Genomic DNA, 26,502 nt, shown 5'->3' with positions numbered 1-26,502 from the left:
TTCAAAAACTAACACACAGATGGCTTGTTTGATGATTTCTATTTTGACAGGATGTCAGTACATCTTTTATTATTCAAACGTTTGGGGTTGAAAGTAGGAATCAAGAGTAGCCTATTTGTAAACCAACTACCAAAGCTGCTTCAAAATAAGTGCCTGACATTGTTGCATTGATGATATTTATATCATCAAGAAGCTAATCTGTAATGTATGAGTCCCTGGACAGACATAAGAGCTGAAAAAGTGTATTCTCACCTTGACATGTTATGTCAATTCTACTAATCTTACTAATTGTATTCGACACAATAAAAACATGACATTACAGTTCTGCTTTATCTTTGTAGCATTTGTACTCAGCCAGCGTTGTGTCTGTTCTCAGGATACAGAGGTCAAAAAGGAGAACGAGGCCAGCTTGGTCTGGGGTTACCAGGAGATCCAGGACCCATAGGCCCACCTGGTAAGCATACCACTTTGGATGTGTGTGTTTTGAAGTATGTGGTGAAATGGAGGCTTGAGCGACTGACTGAGCAAACTAAGCACAGGAAAGGGAATGGGTGATGTGTGGGTGGAAACTGTATTTGAAAGAACAGTCAGCAAGAACTGCTGCAGAGAATATGTTTCATGCTCTTTTCGTTAGAGACTTTTATTAATGGCATGTTTAGAAAACAACTTGAAGCTTATCAGTATTTTTATATTAACAATGGATCAAATGCAGTAAAAAAAGAAGAAAAAAAGAAGAGAGTGACATTCATCAGGTGGCTAGAAACATGATTTCAAGTGAAAGTCAATGTTGTCTTCAATGTTGCATTTATGTGGCAACCGCACAATGCCCATCAGCCATAAACCAGTAAAACCTAAGGAGTTCAGTAAGGCCAGGAGAATTCAGTATTTGTGCCAATATATATAAGAGCACTTCTGGCAGTAGAGATGTCATGCTTCAGTTATACCACATTTGTCTCAGAATGACTAGGCACTGCATTGACAGCCCTGCCTCCTTCATATCTACCACTGTTTCTTAGCTTTTCACTGAAGAGTGAAGTGTGTCATATTTCCTTTTTATAACAAAAGACTGTAGTTGTCTAAAACCAGAACTTCAGTTTCAGCATTCATATGTTATTACAGCACGTTGGATATAAACACAGTACACATTTTCTAAAACTCGGGTGTGGCTATAACATAAAAATGCTGCAGTGCAGGTGCCCGACATCCATTCTGTAAAGTGAAAACCCAGTCTGCTATTGTCCTGAACAAAACTTTCTGTGCACAACGCAAGATGTCACCTTGTCCTCTGCTCCTGTGAACTAAAAAATAACTTCCCATATCCCGATGGAGCGATGAGAAGAGGGATTTGAAGTGGGACTTTAAGCCTGTGACAGAATAAGAAACTAAAGTCATTCACCCTATCTATGTATGTGCATAATGCATGTGAAGGGCAAAGGGAAGTTGGCAGTAGCTCCTCTGGAGATGAAAAATCATCTGTTGACAGACATCATCTCTAGGGGTGTGCAGTGATAGGAAGCACCTTTTGGCACAACCAGTTCTCCACTTGTAGACTTCAACAATAGTGCTGTTTTGTAAAGCACTCAAACAAACTGTTGAGAATGTGTTGGACAAGCTGCTCCTGTTTGCCATTTGCAATTAAATTCGCATGTTCTTTGAACAATGACAAATTCTTTTTGCAAACAAAACCTCTGTCACTTGGCCGTCATATTTTTGACATCCACTGGGACCTGGTTACGTGAGTGACATACACCAGACTCCACGTTGTCCATTTACTGTTATGAGTAAAAGCCCTCCTGGCAGGCTGCACCTTCAGTGATGTCAGTTCACCTGAAGGCATTATAACATTGGAGAGAAGTCAAGGAACATCTCGGTGAATGAAAACTACTAATCATTTTAAGTAATCTACGTAAAAGTGATCGCAATGTCCATTTGCTGTCTTTGTCCTGACTGCTTTGTAACCTGATGTACTTTGATGGTAATTACGTCTGATGGCGCTGTTAAGTCATTCCAACGTGTGATGCATTAGCTCTGTACTGTAATTAGTAGGGTTATTGGAGAGAAAAAAAAATATTGAAAATGATTGTTATTTTGCAACTTTCCGCTGATGTTGACAGCACAAACCATCACAGCACTGTGGACAGTTTGTGTTTGAGCAGTTAAGCAAGAGATGGATGTGGTGGTGATGAAAAGGGCAAGTTGTGTTTTCGGCGAGAGGAAAAGGACAAAGCAGTACCTGTGATTTCTTGTGTATGAACTATAAAAAAGTCAGAGGTCCCTCAAGCTGATCTGATTGGTGTTACAGATATTCCTGTTGCTGGACTGCAAGGGAGGTTTTTGTAGCCCTACAGAGAAATGCTGGAAAGAATATGTTGTTACTGCCCTTATGTGTTTGTACTTGTACGGACAGAGAGACAAGGAAGCGATGTGGACTTCTCCACCTCTACAGCTGTTGCTAAGCAACATGAAATACTAATGTCTCCCATGATGACTTCACCTCGGCGTCCGTCATTCTTATTACAGTGAAACAAAGGAATTCATTCATTGTTCATGAGCAGCTTTTGCAAAGAAAGAAACATACCCTTGTATACCCAATGCTTGTTGGTGTAATAGTGAAAACATGAATATGCCCATATTTATATGCTATATAGAGACAAGATGCTGTTAGGTTCGTAAGGAAAAATTTATAATGTTAAGAAGAATTTAGGGCAGGATAATGTGGCTGGAATTAATTACAATGAATTGATTCATTTACACACAGTACATCAACCTGATTTATCAGTCTGGCTCTAGTGGGATATAAAAAGTTTCCTCTAGCCTCCTGGAATCAAGCCAGCCATACATTCACTTCAGAAAGTGTTCACATACTTAATGATGTTTTAGATTTCATTTTAAATGGATAAAAAGATTCTGCCTGTCAGTCTAAACTCAATAACCTAGATTAACAAAGAGGAAGCAAGTTTTTTAAAAAAATATTAACAATTTTATTCAAAATCCTAAAATGTCCAATTTAAAGAAATATTCAGACTTTGATCAGGTGCGTCCTGTTTATTGTCCTTGATGTATGAGTAGAGCTTGATCTGAGCCCACCTGTGGCAAACTGATTCAGTTCGACATGGTTTAGAAAGGCACACACCTGGGTATATAAGGTCCTACAATTCACATTGCATGTCAGGACATAAACAAAGATATGAAGTCCAAGGAACTCTAGGAAGACCTCTGACAAAAGTTTGCAATGAGGCAAAGATCAGGTGTTAAACACTTTCTAGAGATATAAACATTCCTAGGAGCACAAAAGCCTCAATAATTTGGAACCATCCAGCCAAACTGAATAATCAGTGAAGAAGGGACTTGGTCAAGGATGTCACCAAGAACCCAGAGGTCACTCTAACAAAGCTTTAGAAGTCCTCTGCAGAGAAGGGAGAATATGCTGGATCCTCTCTTTATCAATCAGGTCTTTATGTGACTGGACAAAAGCCACATTGAGTGTAAAGCCTGATTTAAAGGACACTGAGAGCAAGAGAAAAACATTTCTTTGGTCTGATGAGACAAAAATTTAACCCTTTAGAAAAAACTCCTAGCACTATGTGTGGTGAACACTAGACACTGCTCTTCACATGACTAAAACCATCCCTATAGTAAATCATGGTGGTGTGATGGTTCTCAACAGCAGGGACATGGAGCCTGATCTGAACTGAACTGCCACCAAATACAGGGAGGTACTTGAGGTACAAAAACCTGCTCTGGAGTGCACATGACCTGAGACTGTGGTGAAAGTTCAATTTCAGCACAACAAAGACCCGAAGCATAAAGCCAAGACAACACTGGAGTGGCTTCAGGACAAGTCCCTGACTGTCCTTGAGAGGCCCAGTCAAAGCCCAGACTTAGCACCACAGAACATTTGTGGAGAGACTAAAGATGCCAGTTCACAGATGCTTCCCATCCAATCTCATAGAGCTTGAGAGGATCTGCCAGGAAGAATGGGATAAACTTCCCAGATCCAGGAGTGTAAAGTCTGCTGAGACTTATCCAAGATAGGGAGATGTAATTGCTACCAAAGGAGCTTCTACAAAGTCCTCAGTTATCAGTCTGAATACCTTTGTAAATGAGAGGTTTTGCTTTTTGATTTTTAATAAATGTGCAAAAACCTGTTTCACTTAGAGTAGATTGATGGGCTTAAAGGTAATTTAAAATTACATTTGCAAACAAAGTATGAAAAAATGAATGGGTCTGAATACTTTCAGAAGCCTGTGTATATTATTATACTTTCATAAGCCAGTGTAATCATCTGCACAAAGGAAACAACCCCTATCAGCTAATTGTATTCTTCCATAGAACAAAACAAGTGGTGCCTGCAGTTTTTCACTGCTTCTATCTTTAATTCTGTTTAGCCAGTGTGATGTGAGGGAACCTGTTCTTTATCACTAATGATAAGCTCCACTGAACAATAATAAAGCGCCACCTGATGCAGAAATTAATAATGTCTAATTTTCTGTCTAGGCCCTGCTGGGATCGGTTCTCAGGGCCCTCCTGGCTCTCCAGGACACCGTGGGCCTCCTGGGACATGTGATCCGAGTGACTGTCTCTTTCCACGTTTGTGAATGGATGCAGTGGTTTAGGCTGGAGTGAAGACGTCCAGCTCATTGTGAGCAGGGACAGCCTCACTTTATCTGATCGCTTCCTCAGCTCTGGTTAAGCAGACACACAGCTGACCTCTTTGGGTCACTTTACAATAACCTGTGGATGCAGCTGTTTTTTGTTTTTTTTTTTGTTTGGTTTTTTTCTAGTGCTGTTGGGGTCTGTTTCAATACAGAAACTTTAAGCTTTTTCTGTAAATCTGTACTTTTTAAGTTATTTTTTTTTAATTTTCACATCTCCTACTGTAATGTAATGCATTCCTTGTCAACTCATTATGTCTTTCAAGACCATGAAATTACTTTTTTGTCATGTTCAGTCTTGTCTGAAAACATGATCTTAATTATTTGTTTGCCTCCTTAATGGGCATGCCTATACACTCTTCTGTTCTTATTCAGATAAGCCAATGTGCTGACAGAAGGTACATCTCGACTGTGTGTGTGTGTGTGTGTGTGTGTGTGTGAGAAAATGATTAACTGAATGAGCCGACTTGTTTTATGTGTGGGTGTGAGAAAATAACAGATTTTTTAAAACTCCTTATGCAACCAAAGTACAGCAAATGCATCTGATATTGAAATTATTTATTTAAAGCAAATAATGTATTTAACAGATGGCACTAATAATTATAGTAAATGTAGCAAGGACATCCAATAATATTACTGGTAGAAAGCGGATTAACACATTTCTGTATTACTGAGGTTTTTTTGTAATAATTATTAATGACATATTTGCATTTTAAATGACATTCTTGTGCAGTGTAATCATTGGTAAACATGTCATCCCATTTGTTTAAGTTATGCATCAATACTTTCAGCACAGACATGTGCCACATCATTTTTGATACCACAACAACTCATACAGTTTGTCTACAACTATTTGTACAACAGACATCAACAAGAATGTACTTTAAATGTCATTATTTTTGTTTAACGAGTGTGACCTCACATTCACTTTTACTGTCGGTTTAATCTGTAAATAAGTTGCACGAGTTGCGTTTTTGGTTTGTTTTTTTGTTTGTTTCTGTCTAATGGGGCTTGTAATGGGACCTGACAATATAATTACAATCAAAGTTGTTTTTGCAATGGTGCATTAAGGTTCTCACTTTTTTTTTTTTTTATCAATCATACATCATTGCTAATGTTTATTTGGGTCTGAAATGATTATTAACATGTATTGTTTACATAGTGTTGTGTATGACGATTCCTGTGATTTGTTTGTATATTTTTGATTTTCAGTCACACAAAGGGCATCGGACCGCTACACTACAACTTTTTTTTGTTTTGGTAAACGATAATATTCATAAATGTACTTGAACTGGCTTGCTGTGCGTTTTAACGACATCGTGGTCGACATCTTGGTTTTTCCCTCACTAACTAGAACTGTGTCATTATGTATCGTTGAGTTGTAGGTGTCTTGAGACTGGAGTCTTGATTTATTTATTGGCTAGAACAGTCATTTTAATGTTCTCCGATAATTTCAGAAGGTTTTGAGTCTACTTTATCTAAACAGTAATTCTTGAAATCACATGTTGAACGATGAAAATTTAACCATGAGCCATCACTCTGAAACTTTGCAGAACTTCAAGATACAAAGACAAAAAAGTTCACAGCATTTGAACTTTGGATTATAAATAAATGCAGTGTTTCAGGATTTTGAGGGCCATGCAATTTGATCATTTAAAAAGTAGCCTAAATTTATGAACAGCTCTAAACAATAAAGTTGTATACAAAAGAAAAAGAATTATCCTATAGTGTATTTTACTTTTCCTTGTGTTTTTATTTGGAGCACTATTTAATGAAAGTTTAACTCAGAGGCTTTTAAGTGTCCTGCTGTGATTAATGTTTGAAATGTTCTGTGGGTGTATCTGAAATTTTGGGACATTAAGAACCCTGTTCTATCTGTATTTCAATCATTTTAGATCTGTTTGATGTTTTTTTTTCTTTCTTTTACTTCACGTTTCACATCATAGAAAGTCATCATGCTTCTCTTACACATAAATTATAACTCACATCTTTCTCTGAAGCTGCAGATCTTTTTTTTTTTTGTATTTTTCAGTTTGCCAGCTTAGTTTTATCTTTATGTTTTATCACTGTTGGTGGGTTTAATTTTAGATGGGTGTTGAATCAAATGTGTGCCACTGACTTCATTTGTGAGTTAAAAGAGCCCCCTGCTGGATGTGTATTTTTTAATTTCTTCTAATGTGAATGAAAACAATATTTCTTTGGGTTATAGGCTATTTTAAACCCCCTCCTTCTATTGGCTTTGTCCTTTCATCACACTAATTTTAATATTCGGCATAATGGGTTCCTCTTGGAGACAATAATGCCGACCTTGACCAAATTCAAATGAGACAACAACCGCAAACTAATGTGATCTGAACTTTTTGGTGCACTGATGAGAGCAACTCTCTTGGTATATTGAATTTAGTTTGAATTGATATTAATGTGCACCAGTTTGTGACTTCAATTTAGCTAAACAATATGATAACTAGGGAAGACACAAAATGGCTACTAATGTCACAGCCCACTTCTCTAGCAATTTGGTGCCAGCCATTTTACATCACTCATAGTTAAAATCCATTTATTCTAAGTGGAAACAATCCAGGGGTTGTAGGTTGGAGCATCCTTCATATTAGATTTTTTTTTTTTTTTACATCTAAAGATTTGCTTGCCAAATAATGCATAATACACTTAAAACTATTTATTTATTATTTTTGCTTACTTTTAAAAGTAATGAAACTTGATCCCATTGCCACATTTAATCCAATCTTGTGAATAAGCTTGTAATGAGGGGGAATATGGATCAGCCTCTCAGCGTGGTCTCTGGGATTAAAAATGCTTGCCTGCTGCTCTCAGTGTTAACTCCTCTCTGCTCCTTTATAAGCTCCTGTTGTGTTGAGTGACTTTAATGTGTGTTTTTCAAAGTCTTTGTTTTGCTGTATATCTACCTCAATCTTGGTTTACCACACTAGCTATTATGGAAACACTATCACAACAAAAACTGTTGCCTTTCACCGAAAAAGCAACTGGAACCTCATGTGTAGTAGTACCGCTCCTTTGTGGAGGATGATCAGTGTGTATGTGGTTGCCAGGTTTTAGAGGTTATATTTCACACCTTTGTTCTCATCTTCTTTTATTTACACTGATTGATAGCACCTGCCTTACACGTGTGCAATAAATGTTATTCAGTGCTTTATATCATGTGTTACGGTGTATTTTCTGCACTAACATGGTTGAGGTTGTTCTTTTTGAAATATCTGCAACTCTTTTCAAATACAGCTCCTATATAAATAGTAGCAGTTAATAGTTAGTTAGTTAACAGTAATTGCTCATTTAAGGATTTCTGTTATCACAAAGCCAAAAACCAAAAGTTGTTTTCTTCAGCCAGACAAATGGGATTTTTAGCATGGAATCACATTAAACATCAAAAATGCAAAGACGTGTGAAACCTATTTTAAATGACTTATATCGAACTGTTGTGATATTTTAGAGTCTCAGAGTTCATTCTGGGCCTGAGAAGCAGCAGTTGAAACAAGCAATCACGCCGCAAGTTCCATTTAGCAGATGTTCTCGAGGTTTGATCATATCACGTTGTTAATGAAAAAAATATACTTATGTCAGCAAATGGTAGCAAACCCCATATCTGCTGATGAAGACTATTTAATATGATCTGAAAGGTATGGGACCCTCGAAGGATAAGCGATAGATAATGGATCAATGGAAATACAGAACAGCTAGTAAATGGAGGTGTGGTTGATATTTTTGATTTATGTGACCAGTTTTTGGAAAAACAATTGAGAACATTGATTTTTGAATTTTCTGATACAGAATGATACCAGCATATAGAATAAATTAAACACTACTTGTGTTGTTTCTTTATTTGACACAATGAGGGTTTTGCTCATCCCTAAAATATATTTCCATATATGCACAACTGCACTTTGTTCTGTACATTCTGTACAATGAGGAAAAAAATCACATCAAGTTGTTTTGTAGGAAATATAATTAACCACAATTCAAACATTTTTTTTTTTTACACATTTACAACATAAACTGAAGTCAGTGTGACTTGAAGACATTTTCATCCTCTCTCCTCTTTATTTTGAACTACTGGGCTAAAGACATGCAGAAATTTATACTAAAAAACTTTCAACAGGTTTTTCTTTGGTACAGTAACACATTCAAAACAACATAATTGAAAAAAAAAAAAGCACTTTAGCACAGTCCTGGTCCTGGATTGATTTGCACGATCATTTGAAAAGGTTTTGTGAGAAAGTGGAGGAGCTTTTATTCAAGAAAACATTGTAACTGGGGAATATGAAAAGAAAATGCAGATAGAGGTACAAGGAGAGTGGGATAAACAAACATTTCTGAGTGTTTCATATCGTCTCAGACATGCGAGCACACTGTCAAAACATCTCTCAGGGAGAAAAAGACACCAGAACAGACTGGATTTTTGAAGCACTTTTTCACTTTGTTTCATGGCTGGCTCTTTCTGATGGAGATGTGGCTGGCACAAGATACTCACAAGACTAGAGGTTAATGGTTCAAAGGCACCACACCAACCACAGCCCCCTGGGAAGTAAGTGTGAAAAATGTTGAGTGCTCAGGGGAGATAATCCGACAGTTTTTCTGTCTCCGTCAGAGTGGCTATTAATTCCCTGAAGGTCCCTTCACATCCAGAGACTGGCGGGCAGCCCCAGCCTGGAGGTTACAGGCTGATGGGTCGCAGTAACCATTAGGACCAGCTGGACCAGGAGGCCCAGGCACACCAGTTTGTCCAGGAACACCAGGAGGTCCTCTCTGACCGTCACGACCATCCTGACCATAGCCAGGTTTGCCTGCCTCACCTGTGATCACAAAATTCATTTTAGCATGCTAGTTGCTATATTTAATGGTACAATGTGTAATATTGACAGGGATAATGGAATATAGTATTCATAAATATGTTGCCATTAGTATCTAATCACTGGAAAATAACGACTAATGTATTTTCTTCATTTTAGAATGAGATTTTTTTAAGTCTACATAGGGAGCAGGGCTCCTTTCATGGAGGCAGCCATGTTGCACCACCATTTTTCTACAATAGCCTACAGTAGCGTTATGTTTTAAAAGTGACCTACCTTCCCTTGCACCCGGAAACATGTGTGGTGGGGTGTAAGGGGTGTTCAGCAGGTTTTATTCTTTAATCTCACCTTTAGATGCCACTAAATCTTTCGCATTTTACACATTGTGAGGTTCACATTTTTAACACAGTGACATGCCCCACAGTGACAGAGTTTCCAGTTGATATGATCTACTCTTCTTCCTGTCCAGCACGATATCCATTCCCTAACTTGAGTTCCAATGTACATGAAGAAGAACAAAGTCCACAATCTTCATTGGACAAATTCCCTCTTTCAATTTATGAATATTTTCCATGTTCCTGTTTTAAGACAAAAATATTTTTAACCTAACCTTTAAGACAGATTTAATTTATAAGGCAAGAGTTACACACCAGGAAGTCCGGGAGGTCCTGGCTGACCTTTAGGTCCTCGCACAGTGGGCCCCCTGGAGCCTCTGTCTCCCATGTCACCTGTAATACAGATTATGCAATGACTATATACTGTATGTGCACAAAAAAGAGTGACAAAAGCGCTAGTTTAATTTGACATCTCATTTTCTAACATCACCCTGAACAGCAACACCTGACAATGCAATTATTACCTTTAGGTCCTTTCACTCCCATAGGTCCTGGTGGCCCTTTGAGTCCTGGAAGGCCTCTTGCTCCTGCCTGCCCAGGGAATCCATTATCTCCTGGAGTCCCAGGAGGCCCTGGAGGTCCAGGTCTTCCAGGTAAACCAGCTACTCCTGACTCTGGCCTCCTTAAACTAGCAGCTAACTGGGCCAACTGTTCTGTAGAAAGAAGCAGATGAAGATGATCAATCTGATGAACCAAGACAATGAAAATCGCTGAGAGAAATTTTAAAATATAGCACTCATAGAGATTGTCCAAAAGCTGAGTGAGGAAGAGTGGGGTGAAACTGTGGTCATAACATCCCTCGAGCTTCTCATGTTTTTCCATAAAATCTGAGTAAATTGGGCAGAAAGAAGCTAATACTCTTTCTTTAAAGCAATCAATGACAGGAAATGTATTTTCATGGTGAAAGGGATGTAATATTAATCTCCTGTGGCTACTTGCTGTATGGTATTTTGCGCTTAAGATTACAGTTTTCTGGCTCCTGTTGAAAATTCATGCAGCAGCTGGATGTGCTCTTTTTTTAAGATTTCCTTTCCAGGCAGCCTCTTTGCTTGGAGCCAAGGAGTGCAGGTCTGCTGGAGGTGAAATTAATTTTTCAGCACATCAGGTATAAAATAGTCATGAGTACAGGAGATGAGTTGTGACGACGTAAGAGAAAAAGAATGAAGGGAACAGAGGGTTGTGACTTATGTGAAACATTCCGAAAGCTCGGAAAAGGAATCTCTCATCCATCAAATAAACAAAGACTGAAGCTTATTTCATATCTTGGTAATGAGACTTTCCCTGTTTGAACTTCAGAGTATTCTGCAACCGCCCAGATCAATGAGACGGAGGGGCGGTTCTATGTGTGGTTGCATAATGAGGCATTTTGGGAAAGATTAAAGAATGGGGTCAAAAGCCTATCATTTCTTACCTTGCATGACACGCATGCAGACCTGTTTGATGTGCTGATCACTTGGCTCTTTACCCTGGAAAGGAAAAAAAAAGATGATTTTACTTCCTTTCACTAGAACTGAAAGATTTCTTGATCCTCTTCAAGTGGAAAATAATCTATTCCTGGGCTTATAAAACCTGTTTTAGAAACTTAACGTGCACTAAAAATGAATTGAATTGAAATTTTTGAGATATAGGAATTTGCCCTTACAACAACACGGGTATTGAATTTGAGTTGGGATTTTACCAATCTCTATAAGGAGAGGTTCTTTTTCTGATGTCAGAGTGCAGGCAAGCTCGGAGCAAGTTGGGATTCATTTCTTACATGCTGCAGCCTCTGGTGGGTGAAAACAAGTTTAAATCCGAGGAAACAAGATTTTTAGAGCATCTTGCTTATGGAGTTCCTGTTATGTGTCCCCTGCTGCTGCTGCTGCTAAGAATAGCAAAGATGTGTGCAGGGAGATGTATTCAGCCCAGTGGGACTTATCAATGGCTTTTACCAAAGTATTTTTTTATATGTTCTGTATTTCCAAAAATTAGAACCCATTTTTTCTTGAGGAATGATTAAAATAGTAAGATGTTTTGAGGAGACTTGGGTTACATGACAGCATGGCTCTGTAAATTTGATAATATAACATGACGTACCTCTGCAGGACACAGAGTTTATTCAAAATGGTAAACAAATCTGATTTATTTCTGGCACTCAGTGATTAGTGATTAGATTAGTAACTGCTACTAATATATTGCATTCAGAGAATTAAACAACGTACTTGAACAAACAGTAATTTTCCATTTTATGGACTTTGGGCATTAAAAAATCACTATTATACTGACATTCTAGTCAAATCACCTGAAAGTCTTGAATGTCCTATCCATGAGAAATGAATATATTGTCTACCTGCTCTCAGTGTACTCACTTTGTACACTTTTTACACTTTGAGTTTTGGCTCAGTACACATTCAAAATAGCTGGCTTAGCTTCCTTTTCAGTATTTAATGTAGCTATCTCAGTATATTTCCTTTAGACTTTTAACAATGAAGTGTTTTCTCTTGGACCTACCGCAGGACCTTGGGACCCCCTGACTCCAGGCGAACCCCTGTTCCCCTGCATGCCCCGGGGTCCAGGTGTGCCAGGTGGCCCCTCAATACCAGGCTGGCCCCGACTGCCCTCTGGACCTCTCTTGCCAGTCTCACCAGGGATACCGAGCTTGACAAAAAAGTAAGGTATTGTAAAGAAAAAAAAGAAAAAGAAAAAATATATATTATATTAAATATTTGATGCCAAAGGGAAACACTCAGATGCCAGGTTAAAGCAACCTGCTTGAACTTACCTCTCCTTTAGGTCCAGGTTCTCCTGGTTCACCCTGTAACACCATTGAGAAAAAACACATAGGGTGGAAGCAGAGATTGTTGTATTCTAGTGTCATTGTATTGTGGATTGGATGGTTGAAAAGTTCAAATAAGTTAAATTCATAGTGTGAGTTTAACAACTTACAGAATCCCCTTTGTCTCCAGGTTCTCCTTCATCACCTTGTACTCCCTATGAAATTACAGTCTGTATAAATGATTTATGCAAAGCAACCTACTTTATTTACTTTACTTTATTTAAATGAAGAATCACTTTAAAGACCAGTCTTGGGATTTCATACCTGTTCTCCTTTGGGCCCAGTGTCTCCACGTTCTCCCTGTAATTAACAGAGCCAGTTTATAAGCTGTGTAAATGATCTTTTCCTCAGACTACAGAGCGTTATTGTACAGGTACGATATTCTATTTGTCCACACTAGAGGGAGCTGATTTGCTGTCTGTTGTTGAGCATTAATCTCTCTCTTACTGTTCTAGACAATACTCCTAAATCAGGAACGGTCACTGAAGGATTGTGGTGCCTTCTTACCCGCTCTCCTTTTACCCCAGGAACGCCAGGAGGTCCAGGGAGACCGGGAAGACCAGGGTCACCTTTTGGTCCCTGTAACAAATACATAATATGGGTTATACAGAATATGTGGATCCACAGTAGCCTTTAAAAAACCAAATAATGCACTTTAGTGCTTTTTAAAAAGCTATTTAATAAAGTATAACACCCGTTAGAATTGATGAAATTACTCACACACTGGTAGTTATAGTAAATAATTCCAATATAAAATTACAGATACCTGGTGTATTAGAGTACATTCACATACTGTGCTAATAAAAAGCCTAGAATTGTTTCTTATTCTCTCTGAGGCCTGTTTATGTATCCCATTCCCTCTTTGATCACTGACTGGCTGTCTGAGGAATGCCAGAAGAACAGAGAGCTCATTCAGCCTGCTGCCTTCTCGTCTCCTCTTACTGTGAAAATAGACCTCATATGAGATCCAGTCTCAGTCTATTCTCTAAGACATACCAATGAAACAACAGGCAGGCACTCCAAGGTTTCTCTCCTTTCCAGCTTCTTTTATTAAAAATATCAAAACTACAAAAACAAATCATTGTTTGGTGCCTCTTCTTGTGTACGTATATATATTACTTCTCTGTTTGTGGGCTATATTCAGGCTGCTAAGCTTTTTCTAAGTCCTCTGTTTTGAGAGTAAAGTCAAGTATATGTTTTATAATGAAATCAATCAAATGTATTAATTAATTTGTGCCTGTATTTGTGATTTACCCTAGCGCCTGGCTTGCCAGCTGGACCCACAGGGCCTTGCTCTCCTATATCTCCCTGTGGGGAATGAAAGAAAAAAGATAAGAAAGTCAAAGGGTTGAGGACAAAGTAAAAATAGGAAACAAAATAGAGACAATGCAGATAAGTAAAATACTCACAGGTTCACCAATGGGTCCAACAGGTCCTATCTCGCCCTGTTCTCCTCGCTCGCCCTGTGGTGTGACAGTAAAGTGACACAATGACACCACACAGGTGACTAAGATTATGACTTCAGCACGTGCTGCTTATACTTACTGCTTTGCCAGCTGATCCAATTGTTCCAGAAAGGCCTGATTGACCAGCATCTCCCTATGCAGAAACAGAAAAATCACCCTTCAAAGTTTGACAATTTAAGGGGGAAATTTTTGTTTTTAACTATTAAAAAACTAATGAAGCAAATCACCTTAGGGCCACTCAGGCCTTTTGGTCCAGGCGCTCCAGGCAAACCCTAAAAATAGAGAAGATGTCTTAAAAAGATACAACATAAGAAAACAACAATTTCTTCACGTGCAAGTGTCGTTCTTAAATGTGAATTCACCTCACTGCAAGACACACTGACTTAGTGCAACAAAATAAGCTTAATCAGACAAAAGTTCTTGGTGCATTTAAATCAGGTGATGACTTTTACTCTTTCTTAATGCTGTCGCACTCAGGGTGTTCAAGTCTGCCAACTAATTCTCATTTGTGCCTTTCATTAGACTAATCACAGATTAGAAAACACTCCTACATTTCTGTGTGAGGAAGGCAGCACTGTCTCAGTGCATAGCCTGCTTCATGTGATATGGCACCTTGAACTGCTCATGAGGACGTTACTCTTGTGCATCTAATCAGAGTACGCCTTTACAGTTTGGGGTCAGAGATCATACTTACAGGAAGCCCTTGAAGTCCAATCTCTCCAGCGGTGCCTGGCTTCCCAATGCTTCCCTGCAGGGAAAGAGGAAGGAAAAAATAAGCCTGTACTCCTTCTAACAGTAAAATAGTCAAGCCTTACAAATCATAGTAAAAAGAACTTTCTAAATGATTCAGTATAATCTACCTTTGCCCCTGGCATCCCAGGAATACCCTCTCGGCCATCCACACCAGGTAAGCCCTGGTGATTGAAAAAAACAATGCTTTTTTTTTTTCAGAAATGTCACAAATAATTAGGTTTATTTGTCATTAATGATTCACTCACAGCCTCTCCCTTAGGACCCGGAAGACCTGTGATTCCTCTTGGCCCTTGAATGCCCTGAAAAACAAAGCAACAAAGCATTTAGTCCATTTATAAAAGCTGTACAAACACAATCAAGTTTATACATTTGAAATGTTTGTGATAATGAGGTGCATCTACTAACCATTTCACCTTTAGGTCCAGCCTCTCCCATCACTCCTCTCTGGCCTTGATCCCCCTAAAATAATGCATTGAATCATATGTAACACATATATACTACATTTGCTTCACAAGTAATAGCATTTGTTTTGTAGGACAAACTCACAGTTGCTCCTGCAACACCCTGGGGACCTGGATCTCCATTGGGTCCTCGAGGTCCCTGTGACAGAATAATGATGGTATTAATATCAAAATTACTTTAATAATTTTATGTCAGTAGATGACAAATTCATCCAAATATGTATATGTTTTCAGGAAGAATATGACATATGAAAGGCACTGCAAATTAAAAAGCATGGAAACACTTGCCATCTCTCCTTTAGGGCCCATCATTCCAGTGGCTCCACGAATTCCCTGAGGACCCTGAATTGATAAACAGATCCAATAGGTGTTTCAGTGAGCAGAAAAGACTAAAACCTTACAACACAACATTACAACTTGAAAGGGTATAAAATATCTTCTAATAAAGACAGTATCTAACCGTTGGTCCTTGGGCTCCAACCTCTCCTGGACTACCCTGCTCTCCCTCCTCACCCTATGTAATGAATGAAGACAAACATTAGCACAAAAAAAAACAGCATAAAGGCTACCAGATGACAGACTAAACAACAAATACAACTACATTATAAGAGTGAACCCTCTCCTAATACATGATTCAAATGGCATCCCTTTGGTGCTCTCACTTCCACAGAAAAATGTAAATGGAGCCTGCTCCTATCAACTGTATGTTAATTAGAAAGTGAAGCAGCCATTCTGAGATGTGTTTAATACTCTTTTTAATGAATTGCAAAAGGCCAAAAGTGGACAATTTAACTCCAAATTACCATTCTCCTGCATTGCAAATTACAAATTATTTATTTGCTGACTCTGTGGTAGACCTGGGGAGGCATATCCATTAAGCTAGATAGGAGTTTATTTATGTATGAGGCCATACACATTTTCCTTTGTTAAAAAGGCTATTTCTTCTTTTAATTATGTGATATTAAGAAAGTATACAATACCAGGTTCTAACCAAATAATACACAAAAACAGGTCAGCATTTGTTTACATCAGAGAGTAAGCTATATATAAGATATATAAGATATATATAATATATATACATATATATATATAGACATACAGCACCTGGTTATTATATTGTTAACTGTAAATGTGTTTACATTTGTGATTTTGTGAGTGGAAAACAGGCAAAAGGCCCCTCAAATGAAATTTTCACTGAAGGAGAAAATCTTTGCTGGAAACGGACCACAGAATGACAGTAAATCATTTCCTGGCACAGGGTGATAAAGGGAGATAGACCCAGACTTATTTCCATTTATATAGTGCATGGACACATTAGAGGGAGAGGGTAGTTGCGCTTGAACATCATTTCAAATAAATCATCCTCCTGGTAGCATTACACGCATGCACGTATCAATAACTCTTGAAATAGAGCAGCACAAATAATACTTGTCTCAAATGTGTCTGCTATCCCTTTTTCATGTTAAAGTCATGCATGTTTTTTTTTCTGATGTGGAACATTGTGCTATTTGTAAGAGATGTGGGGGGAAACTGTGCTTTTTTAGTTTATTTCAGATGACTAGAAATACTTGACTTTTGGTTTGCAAACATTATAAGCATTCTTTCCCTAAATTAAATATACTTTACCTTGTGCCCTTGTTTCCCAGGCTCTCCTGCTTCACCCTTTACACCTTTGTGGCCCTGGTTACATATAGAGAAAAAGAGAAACACCAGTTAAAAACATTGTATTTGAGAGTCCTCACACAAAACAAAACACAAAACATTTTAACTCTGCTCCTCACCTTCATGCCTGGAAGGCCAGGATGTCCAGAGGTCCCTGGTGGACAAGAGTTTGGACACTAAAGAACAACATAAAAGTCATAAAACATTCCTGACACCTAATGTAAGAAACTCTCATATATAATTTTCAGAAAACAAAGTTTACCAGGTCGGTACCGCCTAGCATTCCAGCCGCACCCTAAGATTGAGAGAAATAGGTTAACATTTTTATATGGGAAGCTTTCAATCATCGTGGCTCTAAGGAACTTAAATCACTAGATTAAGAACAGAAGTGTTGAGTGGTTTATTAATTTCATGACTGCATCATGCTCCTCCTCTTGTGAAATATGAAGTCAAAAGTAAATGATTCACAAATCATGTGAGATATCAAAAGTTGTCTAACTTACTCTGGGCCCTGTTGGTCCACGTGGTCCCTGTGGCCCTCTTACACCCATGGCCCCCTATGAAAAAAAGCACAAATTTGTCAAAAACTATACAGGGAAAGGTGATTATATATCAACCAACAAGTGAAAAGTTTAGAGTGAAACATAATTTATCCTGAAGGCTTACTAAGAGTCCTCCTAAAAAAAAAAAAAAAAAAAGAGGTTTGGTGGTATTTCTGGTTACTGGGAATTATAGAATACGTGACAAGTGCCTGAAAATGTTTAATTGACCCTGACACATCATATTTATATTAATCTAATCATTAGACAGTTTTCAATGATACCAGTGATCTATACCGTACAGGCAAAGTGGATTTGCCTCTATACAGTACAGTCTTTTTTCCCTTTTTGTTCTCATGGCCAGTACATAAAGACAAACACGTGTCCCGTCATTGGCCAGTGGTAGCATACCACCACTTCAGGTTGATGTTGGTAGTATTTGAGGATGCAGTGTATTTTCTGGCCCGTAGTCCTAACTTAAAACACAATAACACTCCATTGCCCTTGTTTCTACTCACAGGTTGTCCAGCTTTTCCCAATTCACCTGGAAGTCCTCCAGGCCCGGGTGGTCCCTGCTCAAAGTCACATTGCAGATATTCAGCATTAACCTAACTTTGATACAGAATACTAACATTTAAGTAGTACAGCATAAACTGTCGTATTGATTGTGTAGTATAAACAAATGACTTACGGGCGGTCCATCTGGCCCAACACCCTAAAGAGAGACATATGATGCATATGATTTAGTCTACACAAAAAATACTATAAAATGTAGACAGCTCTCAGGTTGTGTAATATCCAAGTGGTTAAAGCTGATATGATGGATAGGCTGACAGATTTTGAGAGAAAATGTACCCACAGCTGCTCCACGAGGTCCGGTTTTTCCAGGTTCACCCTAAAAGATGAAGATAAACTTATAAGATACATACTCATTGAAGCAAATATGGAAATACTGCGTCCAGGTTAAATTAAGCTGTGTGAGGTTGCAGATGGTCTGAGTTAACATTCCTCCAGCTCATCACATGACTGAGCTGAGAACACTTGACCCAGCAATGTTTACCCTAATGAGGACCGATGCTGGGGCTTCATTGCCCACGGAGATTACATGGAAGACTTTCAGGATTAAGTCTCATTTGTCATGAGGAATTGGTTTATGCACCACGGTTCTTGCTGCCAAGCCAAAAGACTGGACAGCAGCTTGGCACTATTTCACTGACAGTCTCTGAAGCAGGAAAGCAAAGGCTCATTAGTCACTCACTTTCTGTCCAGAGCGACCATCAGGTCCAGGATCTCCAACAGGTCCAGTCAAACCCTGCAGAGAAGAGACATCAGGTTTAATTAATACATCACAACAAACTTTGTAACACTTTTCTGTGTCTATATTTTTACATTATATTTGAAAAATCATGTGCAGGTTACATGTATAGGCTACCTCAGCAGAAAATAGCCTTTCCCCCCTCAGTATTCCTATATTCAGCATCAGATCTCTATATGTTACATCATCATAACAGTCATGCTCCAGTGGGAGGAGTCTTATTCATGAATGGGATAAACATAACTGTGTGAACACATCATGGCATCTATGAGAGCAGGTTCAACAGACAAAAAAGTCCACACCAGGGCAGAGGGCAAAACTCTCAGACTGAAAACCGGCAGTGAGCGACATTCCTCTGGCTCAGTTCAAATAAGCCCACTTAAGGAAATCATTCCACACTGTTGTGAGGATTCTCAACAGGAGATACGAAGAGGGGCCAGCCAACAAAGCTGCTGTTGTTGTCAGAAATCTTTAGATATATTAAGGCACAGCTAATGAATGGTAATATACAAAACACATATGCATTCAGTTGTAGTTTATAACAACACATTCTGAATAAATCCAAAGCTAAAGTGGGCTTAATCATCAGCGTCAATATTGTAGGATGTTTTCCTAAGTCTCCTTAACATCCTGAAAAGAGCCAAAGTTAATTACACTTGGGGCCCAGCCTACCCTTTCACAAAGGAAATTAGGATTTGTTCAAACTGTTTAATACATTCCTTACATTTTTGTACACATTTCCCTAAACTTGGCCACTACACCTGATATTTCACTGGCTGCTCAAGACTAAAGAGTAAAAAGATTACCCTTATGGTGGGAGGATCACACTTTATAATCTCCCCCCACAAATTATAAAACAGAATCTAGTTACGTCATTTCCAGGAATCCCAGGTAATCCTGAAGAGCCGGGTTTACCAGCATCTCCATCAGGTCCCTAAAAAGAAATGTCACACATACACACACAATTCAGTGAAAATCTATACAACACAAAGCAATGCAAAAGTCTACATCATTTTATATTTAGATTAAATGACATAATTACAGGAAGACCATCCTCTCCGTCTGCTCCCCTTTCCCCCTGAAATAGAGATAGTCAATCTTTTAAGGAGAGCTAAAGGTGAACTACTTGCAAAGTATTTAGCACATGATAGGAATAATGTTACAGAACTGAGAGCACTTACAGCAATTCCATCAATTCCTGGGACACCTGCAGGTCCAGGGGGGCCAGAAGGCCCGTCAGTCCGCTGAGTAAAACAATAAGAAATGATAATATAACTAGACATTTTTAGTTTAGATTTCCAAAAAATGCCCCCGTCGATTCTAACCTAATCATATATTGACATACTGCTGCAGAGACCATATAAGGAGAACAGGTGCATGCCTTATGTTGCAAGACAAGACTGGGACACACGGAAATAAACTTACAGCCTGGAGGTGGTTTCTGCTTTCAGAAATCCATCAGCAATAGATAAGACTTTGCAAAAGGAATTTTTCCAAAGTAAACCGCTGACAAAAGCCGCACACCTCACTACTCTCAGGGACAGAGCTTTAACACATTTCCAAGATAAAACAGTCCGCGTCTCGTCACAATTGTAAATGCATCTTGTTTGAACACTCACCTGCACCTCTGACACATCAGTCTACAGAGACAAACATCGAGAACAGACACAGAGAAAGAGGGAGAGAGAAAAAGATAAGTCTTACTTGAGCGGAGCAAATAAGGACAATTTGCAAGAGCAACACCAGAAGTGGCCCAATAACGCCGGGAGCTCGAGCCATGATTTCCCCGAGGGCAGGAAAGGAAAAAGTTGTAGTCCTTTCTCTGGGAATTATTGGGTTGAAGGAGCCCCCGACAAAACAACCCAACTGAATCCCCTTCAGCTATCTGGACAGCCCGAGGTCCCATAGTCATCGGGGGCTCATGCATATTCATTCAGTCGTTGGCAACATGAAGGGATTGGAGAGTTGGAAGAGGGGACACGGCGGGGAGGGGCCACACCGCAGACACCACCAATAGGCAGGATCAGCGGGTTATTTAACCTCCGCTATGATCCTAACTATTTATGCACTTTTTATTTTAAATCGCTTGTGAGGACGAGGGGCTATGGGGACAAGCGGGCCAAAAGATACAATATAGTATTACTTGCACAGATTGGTGATTTCTAAACACACTGTTTCCCTAGAACTGACAGCTCAGACTGCAGACAGTTTGGATTGTCATCCTTACCGATGACGAGGTTGGGAGGTCACGACAGGTTTCTGCCTTGGCCCGCGTCACATCACAGTGAATCAGCATCGACTGGAGTTCAAACTAGTTAAATAAAAAAAAAAGAATAATAAATTAGCACCATAACATCATAACACATCACGGAACAAACGGAATAGGCTATTAAAGCTCTACAGCCCTGTAATGTCAGTGTGTCTCTAGAGAGTCTGCCTGCCTATGTTGTGCAGATAGAAAACAGGCTATGGCTGCACAACACATTATTTACAGTCGGGGACCCGTTATCGAAACATGACTCTGAGCCAAATGTTTATATGGTGCAATGACTTCTAATATGGGCACAAGTGGTGAATTAATCCATATGCTGCGCACATTTCGAAATCCTGCACCTGAGTTGCCCGGTGCGGTAGTGCAGGGTGGTCTGCCTGTGCACAGCTCAAATTCTTCACCACAACCTGCAACAAATTCCACATATTTGTCGATAAAGCCTGAACGGAGAGACAGACTAAAACTGTCCAGCCAACCAACATGCCATGGTCCCTTCAGGCTTCATGAAGCTGAAGACACCCTGCCCATAAATGATTTCACAAATTTCACACATGACAGTCTTTCCTTCTGACACACACACACACACACACACACACACACACACACACACACACACACACACACACACACACATATGTATATATATATATGTGTGTGTGTGTGTGTATGCTGTACTAAAGTGCTTGAGAAACGTAATTGCCACCTACATGATGAACTGCTGGGTGAATTTAAGCAGGCTGCCGTATTAGGTAGACCCTAGTAGCCTACTGCATTGTTTCCGTTGCAAAAATCTGTAAACACTGGTATAGCCTGGTTGACGTACCGGGACTGCCATCGCTGGGTTGTCCTTGAGCTTTCCTATCAAGGTGAAGCCATCAAGACTGACTTTCTGTCGGGATGGTATGTTCTGAGACCCGATGAAGACACAGTCCACATAAAGTGTAACTGAGCGCCTGCTGACTTCGAGCAGGACTCTGTGCCAGCGGTCATTGAAAAGAAGTACCAAAGGCCCGAAATCAACACTCTGGCTCCCGGAGTCCATCGTCGTGAAGGTAAACTCCAGAGACTTCGACCCCCCGTTGAGTCGGACTGCCAGCTGTTCATTCCCATCCACATCCTGCATTTGCCAGATATTCCAGTTTTTATTTATGGTGCTGCCACTCATATGCAGCACTGCCACAAATGCAAACTCTTCTGGCAGTCCCAGCGGATAAGCTGATCTGAAAAGTAAGGGATGGACATTACAAAACCATCTGTTTACATTATGAATTTAAAAGCAGTACTACTGTACATTCATTGTGTGAGCCACCTCTGTCGAAATGATAACTTACTCCGTTAATAATAGTCATGTAATAGATTTCACTGCATAAAATACCTATCTGTGTATTGTCCTTTTAAGTTGTATTACAGAATGGATGAAGAGACATGTCTTTGATGTTCAGGACCATGGACAGGGTAATGGCGTTAAACTAGCTCAACCACAAGGTGTCAGTGTTCATTCATAAAACACCCTTGAGCTCACCTTGTGTTGATTCTGAAGTTGAACGCTGGGCCTATTTGATAAGCAACATGCTGAGGAGATGAACCAGCAACCGTTTTAACAGTGCCCCTTCTTGCCAGCTCAGCTATGTGGAACTGGGACATAATATAAAATCCTAAGAATACAAGGACAGAAGAGTGATTAAATACAACATTTGTGCAGTGGTCCTGCACTGTCTCCCAGGATCTTGAGTTGAAGTTTCTCTATCATGAGTGACCTAGGTTTTTATAAGCCTGTTAAGATATTTCTAAAACATCCCTTCAGAGAGAAAGGTTTTTGCAGTCAAGTGTAAAAGCATATGGTATCGAGTTTTTATAGTTTTTCGAGCAATAATAGTACTAGATTGCTATTTATAGTTGCACTTTAAGCATCTGCATTATATTTTAAGTTGCACTTTAATATGGCAAATGCTAAGCAGATAAAAAAAGCAAACTGTGCTTAGTTTTGTGAATCCACCTGGGAAGTGATCTTCTCCATTACTGATGTGAGGACACATGAACTGCTGCTCCAAATGAATACCAATTTGAGATGAAAATCTCACAGCTGCAAGATGGAAACAGAAAGCAATCCGTTAGTAGGCAAAGTGTTTGTGTGTGTGTGTGTGTGTTCTGGGCAGGGAATAAAAGCTCAGTGTTTGAAAAGCTGCACCACTGCCTTGAATAAATATTAGGCTATCTCTCACTGTTTGTGGTTTCCTCTTTAACACTTCAGCCCTAGATTTGCCTGTTTTCACACATCTTCACAGGAAATTAGTCTTTATCAAGTTTGAATAAATAGTTCAGTACAGCAGATAATTCCTTTGTATTTTTTCTAAGTGGGGCACCAATATTGCATTAAACATCTGATACTGTTCAATATATGACTCCAAGTTGATACTGTAATATTATATTTGATGCTTTGCCACTATTATATTTAAGAATGGATTACATTTAATACACAATTTAATTTCCTTACAGTCACACAGTTGGGCTCAGTAACCCACAATTGCTAGTGCTGCTATAGAGCAGGATATATAGTAAAGAGCAGCAGTGTTTAGGGAGGGAACAGAAGATCATCTAAATGCTTCATGGTGCAGCAGAAACAGTGTTATATAATAAGTGTGTTATATTGATCAGTGTCCGCTAGCAGGTTTTGTCAACTATAAAGCATTTCTACAACATGAAATGCTAATAAGGCTCCACAGACTTCACTACATGTGAAACAAAAAATGCCACAATTATTCAAAATGTAAGAAGAACATATGCCACAACAGAAACTGTTTCAACAAAAAGGAACAACAGTGACAAATACTAACTAGTAGGGATATCATTACAGTGTTGAACTGTTTTTAAAAAATGAAATATTCACATTACAGTATTTTTTTCTTGTTTTGTGATCATTATCTCACTAATGCCATATGCAGCCTTAAAGACTACTTACTCTTAGAATGGAGTCCTGTGCAGAGATATTGTGGAATCACATAGCAGCAGCACATTGAGTACAGAAGGATATTTCTGGAATGCAATTACATACCGCAAATGCATTTTGAGTGAGAAAATGTATTTGTAATATGGCTGTCACAATAGAGTTAAACTTGTACTATATAGAAACCTGTGAAGAATTAAACAATATTGAAATCAATTACATGGAACATTACTCATAAGATTACTATTAATTCTGTTATTTACCTTTTGATTTCACCCATTGCATAGCTTAAAATAAAATAAAATAAACCCTGCTGCTGGATGTTTCTTCAAATTGACTTCCAGAGAGAACAATGACCTGAACAGTTTTTCCTTCAGAATGAGTGGAAAGCCTTAGGTCACAGTGAGGGGTCTCTTATAGGCGTGACTATTGTCATTTATTTTGGGGGAGTGGGTCAACAGTCTCCACAGTGTCAATTTGGAATTCCCACTAGTGTTCTCCTGTACCCACCTTCGATTTGATGTTAATATTTAATATTTAACTACACAATCACAGCACTGTATCCTGTTGGTAGTTCTATTTTCATGTGTACTGTAAGTAATACCAAGCAACCTGTCTGTGATAAATATAATGTTACCACGTGATGGCTTTATTTGCTTTGCACTCTAGGGACCTACATTCTCTGTGATCTCTATGGCTGCATGGTATACAGACAGCAGAAAGCAAGTAGTGAAGCAATTCAAACTGTACTTGCTCTGTCAGGACAGCAGGCAGAAAAAAAATCTATCTTCATCTTTTTGCCCACACTTTCATACAATTTGATCTCATAAAGTGCCAGAAAATGCCATCATGCAACTTTAGATGTATGACATAGACAACTTGGATTATATAACAACTATAATATTAATAATAATAACAACAACAACAACCATAATGATGATGATGATGATGCTTCATTTGGCAGTTTTGTATGTGCGTGTCAGCTGCGCCTGTGGTATGTGCAGTAACGCGCAGTTAAATGTTCATAAGCGGCGCCTGCTGTCAGCTCTTGACTACACTTGGGTTAGCTCGGTGGTTAGCGACACACAGAGCCAGTCTACTCTGTGTAACATTTTACAGGACGTCTCCACCATAACGTTAGCGAGACTGGAAAGTGAACTAGTCAGCAGAGTGGTGTTTTCCGTCAGGACTTCACAGTGGAAAGGAGGACGAGGGCAGAAAGTGGAGCTAACGTTGGTTAGCTAGCGAGCGTTAGCTTCCCAGCGCTATGGTAAGTAGCGTTAGCATTAGCTGTGCTGCTAACAGCTGCTCGGTGGGTGGCTAACGTTACGCTAACGGTGACTGCTAGCTCTCTGTGTCGAGTGGGACTTCTCAGTTTCAGTTGTGTTTTGTTATATTACGTATCTCCCGTTGGTCCTTAGGAAAATGTTTTGGTAGCTTCCACCTGTAAACCCAAATCCTTGCCGAGATTCAGCCTAAATCCAGGGACCTGTATTACCTCGCCCACTCTAGTAATAGCTTCAAAACCGTGTAGCTAAGTTATAACTGTTGTCTCTAAACTGGTTTGGCTTTTTGGCTCTTTCACAAAGCTTCCCCTTTTTTCAAAAGAAGAAACCCCAATCGATGTCTCGTCAGGCCTTTTCCTACGTATTTTCCTTAAGACTAGATGTTTTTTTATTTCAACTACTTTTTGGTGACTTTGAATCTCTTCACGTAAATGCCAGGCAGCTGACAACACTTCCTTAACTTCTCAGTAGTTTCCCGAGTTTGGTTAAGGTGAGTGACAACTTTGTTATTATTGTGTGGTTATACACAAGCTAACGGTTGATAGTATATGAGCCCCAGCCACTTCACCGAGAAGCTACTTGGTTTACTGACATTTCAACATTATAAAGATCGTACCATTTTATAATAGTAGCTATTACAGTGTAATGTTACACCCTCAGACCTTCATGGATCACGGATTTATATTGTTGACAATAAATGCAAACGCGCTCCTTGGCTTTCATACTTACCAAGAGTTGTTTGCGTAAACATTTACATATCTCTGGATTAAATCTGGTAGCCGTCGGGGATATTTTACTTTGCATGTCATAACTGTAGACATGGCAGCTTAATTTCACAGTAGGCTCAACAGAAGCAGCTGTCGTTGTCTTGATATAGCTAATAGTTAGGGATAAATTGCACTTGGTCACTTTGTTCATATGACAGAGTTGCACAGTTGTCTGTCAAACTAATAAATTGTGTGACTGATTTTAAAGCTATGACAAAGTGGCTATTTCAAGGTCTAATTAAAGGTATTAATGCCAGTATTAAAACATACAGATGTCGGGGACAGCCGGTGAATTCATTTAACTGCTGCTGTCTTTGTATGTCCTCTGTGCGCAGCGTAATGTAGTGTT

At 39.1% G+C, this 26,502-nt stretch overlaps 3 protein-coding genes across 8 annotated transcripts in view; 2 read left to right on the top strand and 1 right to left on the bottom strand.

The window, feature by feature from the left end:
- Positions 1 to 7,744, top strand: part of LOC113132222 (collagen alpha-1(XIX) chain) — an 88,879-nt gene extending 81,135 nt beyond the window's left edge. For both annotated transcript variants that reach the window (XM_026310191.1, XM_026310190.1), the window contains 2 exons: positions 377 to 454; positions 4,498 to 7,744. In XM_026310191.1, coding sequence (XP_026165976.1) covers positions 377 to 454; positions 4,498 to 4,598 — 179 coding nt within the window. In that variant the 3' untranslated portion in view covers positions 4,599 to 7,744. The remainder of the gene's footprint in view (positions 1 to 376; positions 455 to 4,497) is intronic.
- Positions 7,745 to 8,727: 983 nt separating this feature from the next.
- col9a1b (collagen, type IX, alpha 1b) lies at positions 8,728 to 26,205 on the bottom strand. 2 transcript variants are annotated; one of them, XM_026308988.2, is made up of 38 exons: positions 26,116 to 26,205; positions 24,116 to 24,189; positions 23,153 to 23,239; positions 22,679 to 22,811; positions 21,980 to 22,376; positions 21,112 to 21,195; positions 20,504 to 20,524; positions 20,066 to 20,128; positions 19,927 to 19,962; positions 19,756 to 19,818; positions 18,828 to 18,881; positions 18,429 to 18,464; positions 18,261 to 18,284; positions 18,088 to 18,141; positions 17,534 to 17,587; positions 17,293 to 17,325; positions 17,150 to 17,206; positions 16,995 to 17,048; positions 15,829 to 15,882; positions 15,657 to 15,710; positions 15,454 to 15,507; positions 15,313 to 15,366; positions 15,153 to 15,206; positions 15,015 to 15,068; positions 14,849 to 14,902; positions 14,382 to 14,426; positions 14,234 to 14,287; positions 14,098 to 14,151; positions 13,943 to 13,996; positions 13,196 to 13,267; positions 12,953 to 12,988; positions 12,799 to 12,843; positions 12,635 to 12,667; positions 12,364 to 12,510; positions 11,285 to 11,339; positions 10,338 to 10,526; positions 10,129 to 10,206; positions 8,728 to 9,481 (listed from the first exon to the last, which is right to left on the bottom strand). In XM_026308988.2, exons 2-38 carry the CDS (start codon positions 24,168 to 24,170, stop codon positions 9,285 to 9,287), a joined length of 2,742 nt encoding a protein of 913 aa, XP_026164773.1. In that variant the 5' UTR covers positions 24,171 to 24,189; positions 26,116 to 26,205; the 3' UTR covers positions 8,728 to 9,284. The 2 variants fall into 2 exon arrangements, with proteins under 2 accessions (XP_026164773.1, XP_026164772.1); XM_026308987.1 differs by lacking the exon at positions 26,116 to 26,205 and adding an exon at positions 24,364 to 24,875.
- Positions 25,140 to 26,502, top strand: part of fam135a (family with sequence similarity 135 member A) — a 15,293-nt gene continuing 13,930 nt past the window's right edge. For 2 of the 4 annotated variants that reach the window (XM_026308986.1, XM_026308983.1), the window contains exons 1-2: positions 25,140 to 25,370; positions 25,825 to 25,876. The gene's annotated coding sequence lies outside the window, so the exon portion shown is untranslated. The remainder of the gene's footprint in view (positions 25,371 to 25,824; positions 25,877 to 26,502) is intronic. The other 2 variants (XM_026308985.1, XM_026308984.1) reach the window with 2 other exon arrangements.

Source organism: Mastacembelus armatus, chromosome 15 (assembly GCF_900324485.2).
Source record: "Mastacembelus armatus chromosome 15, fMasArm1.2, whole genome shotgun sequence".
Lineage (NCBI taxonomy): Eukaryota > Metazoa > Chordata > Actinopteri > Synbranchiformes > Mastacembelidae > Mastacembelus > Mastacembelus armatus.
The sequence above is the reverse complement of the archived record's forward strand: the minus strand, read 5'-3'. Positions and strand labels throughout refer to the sequence as shown.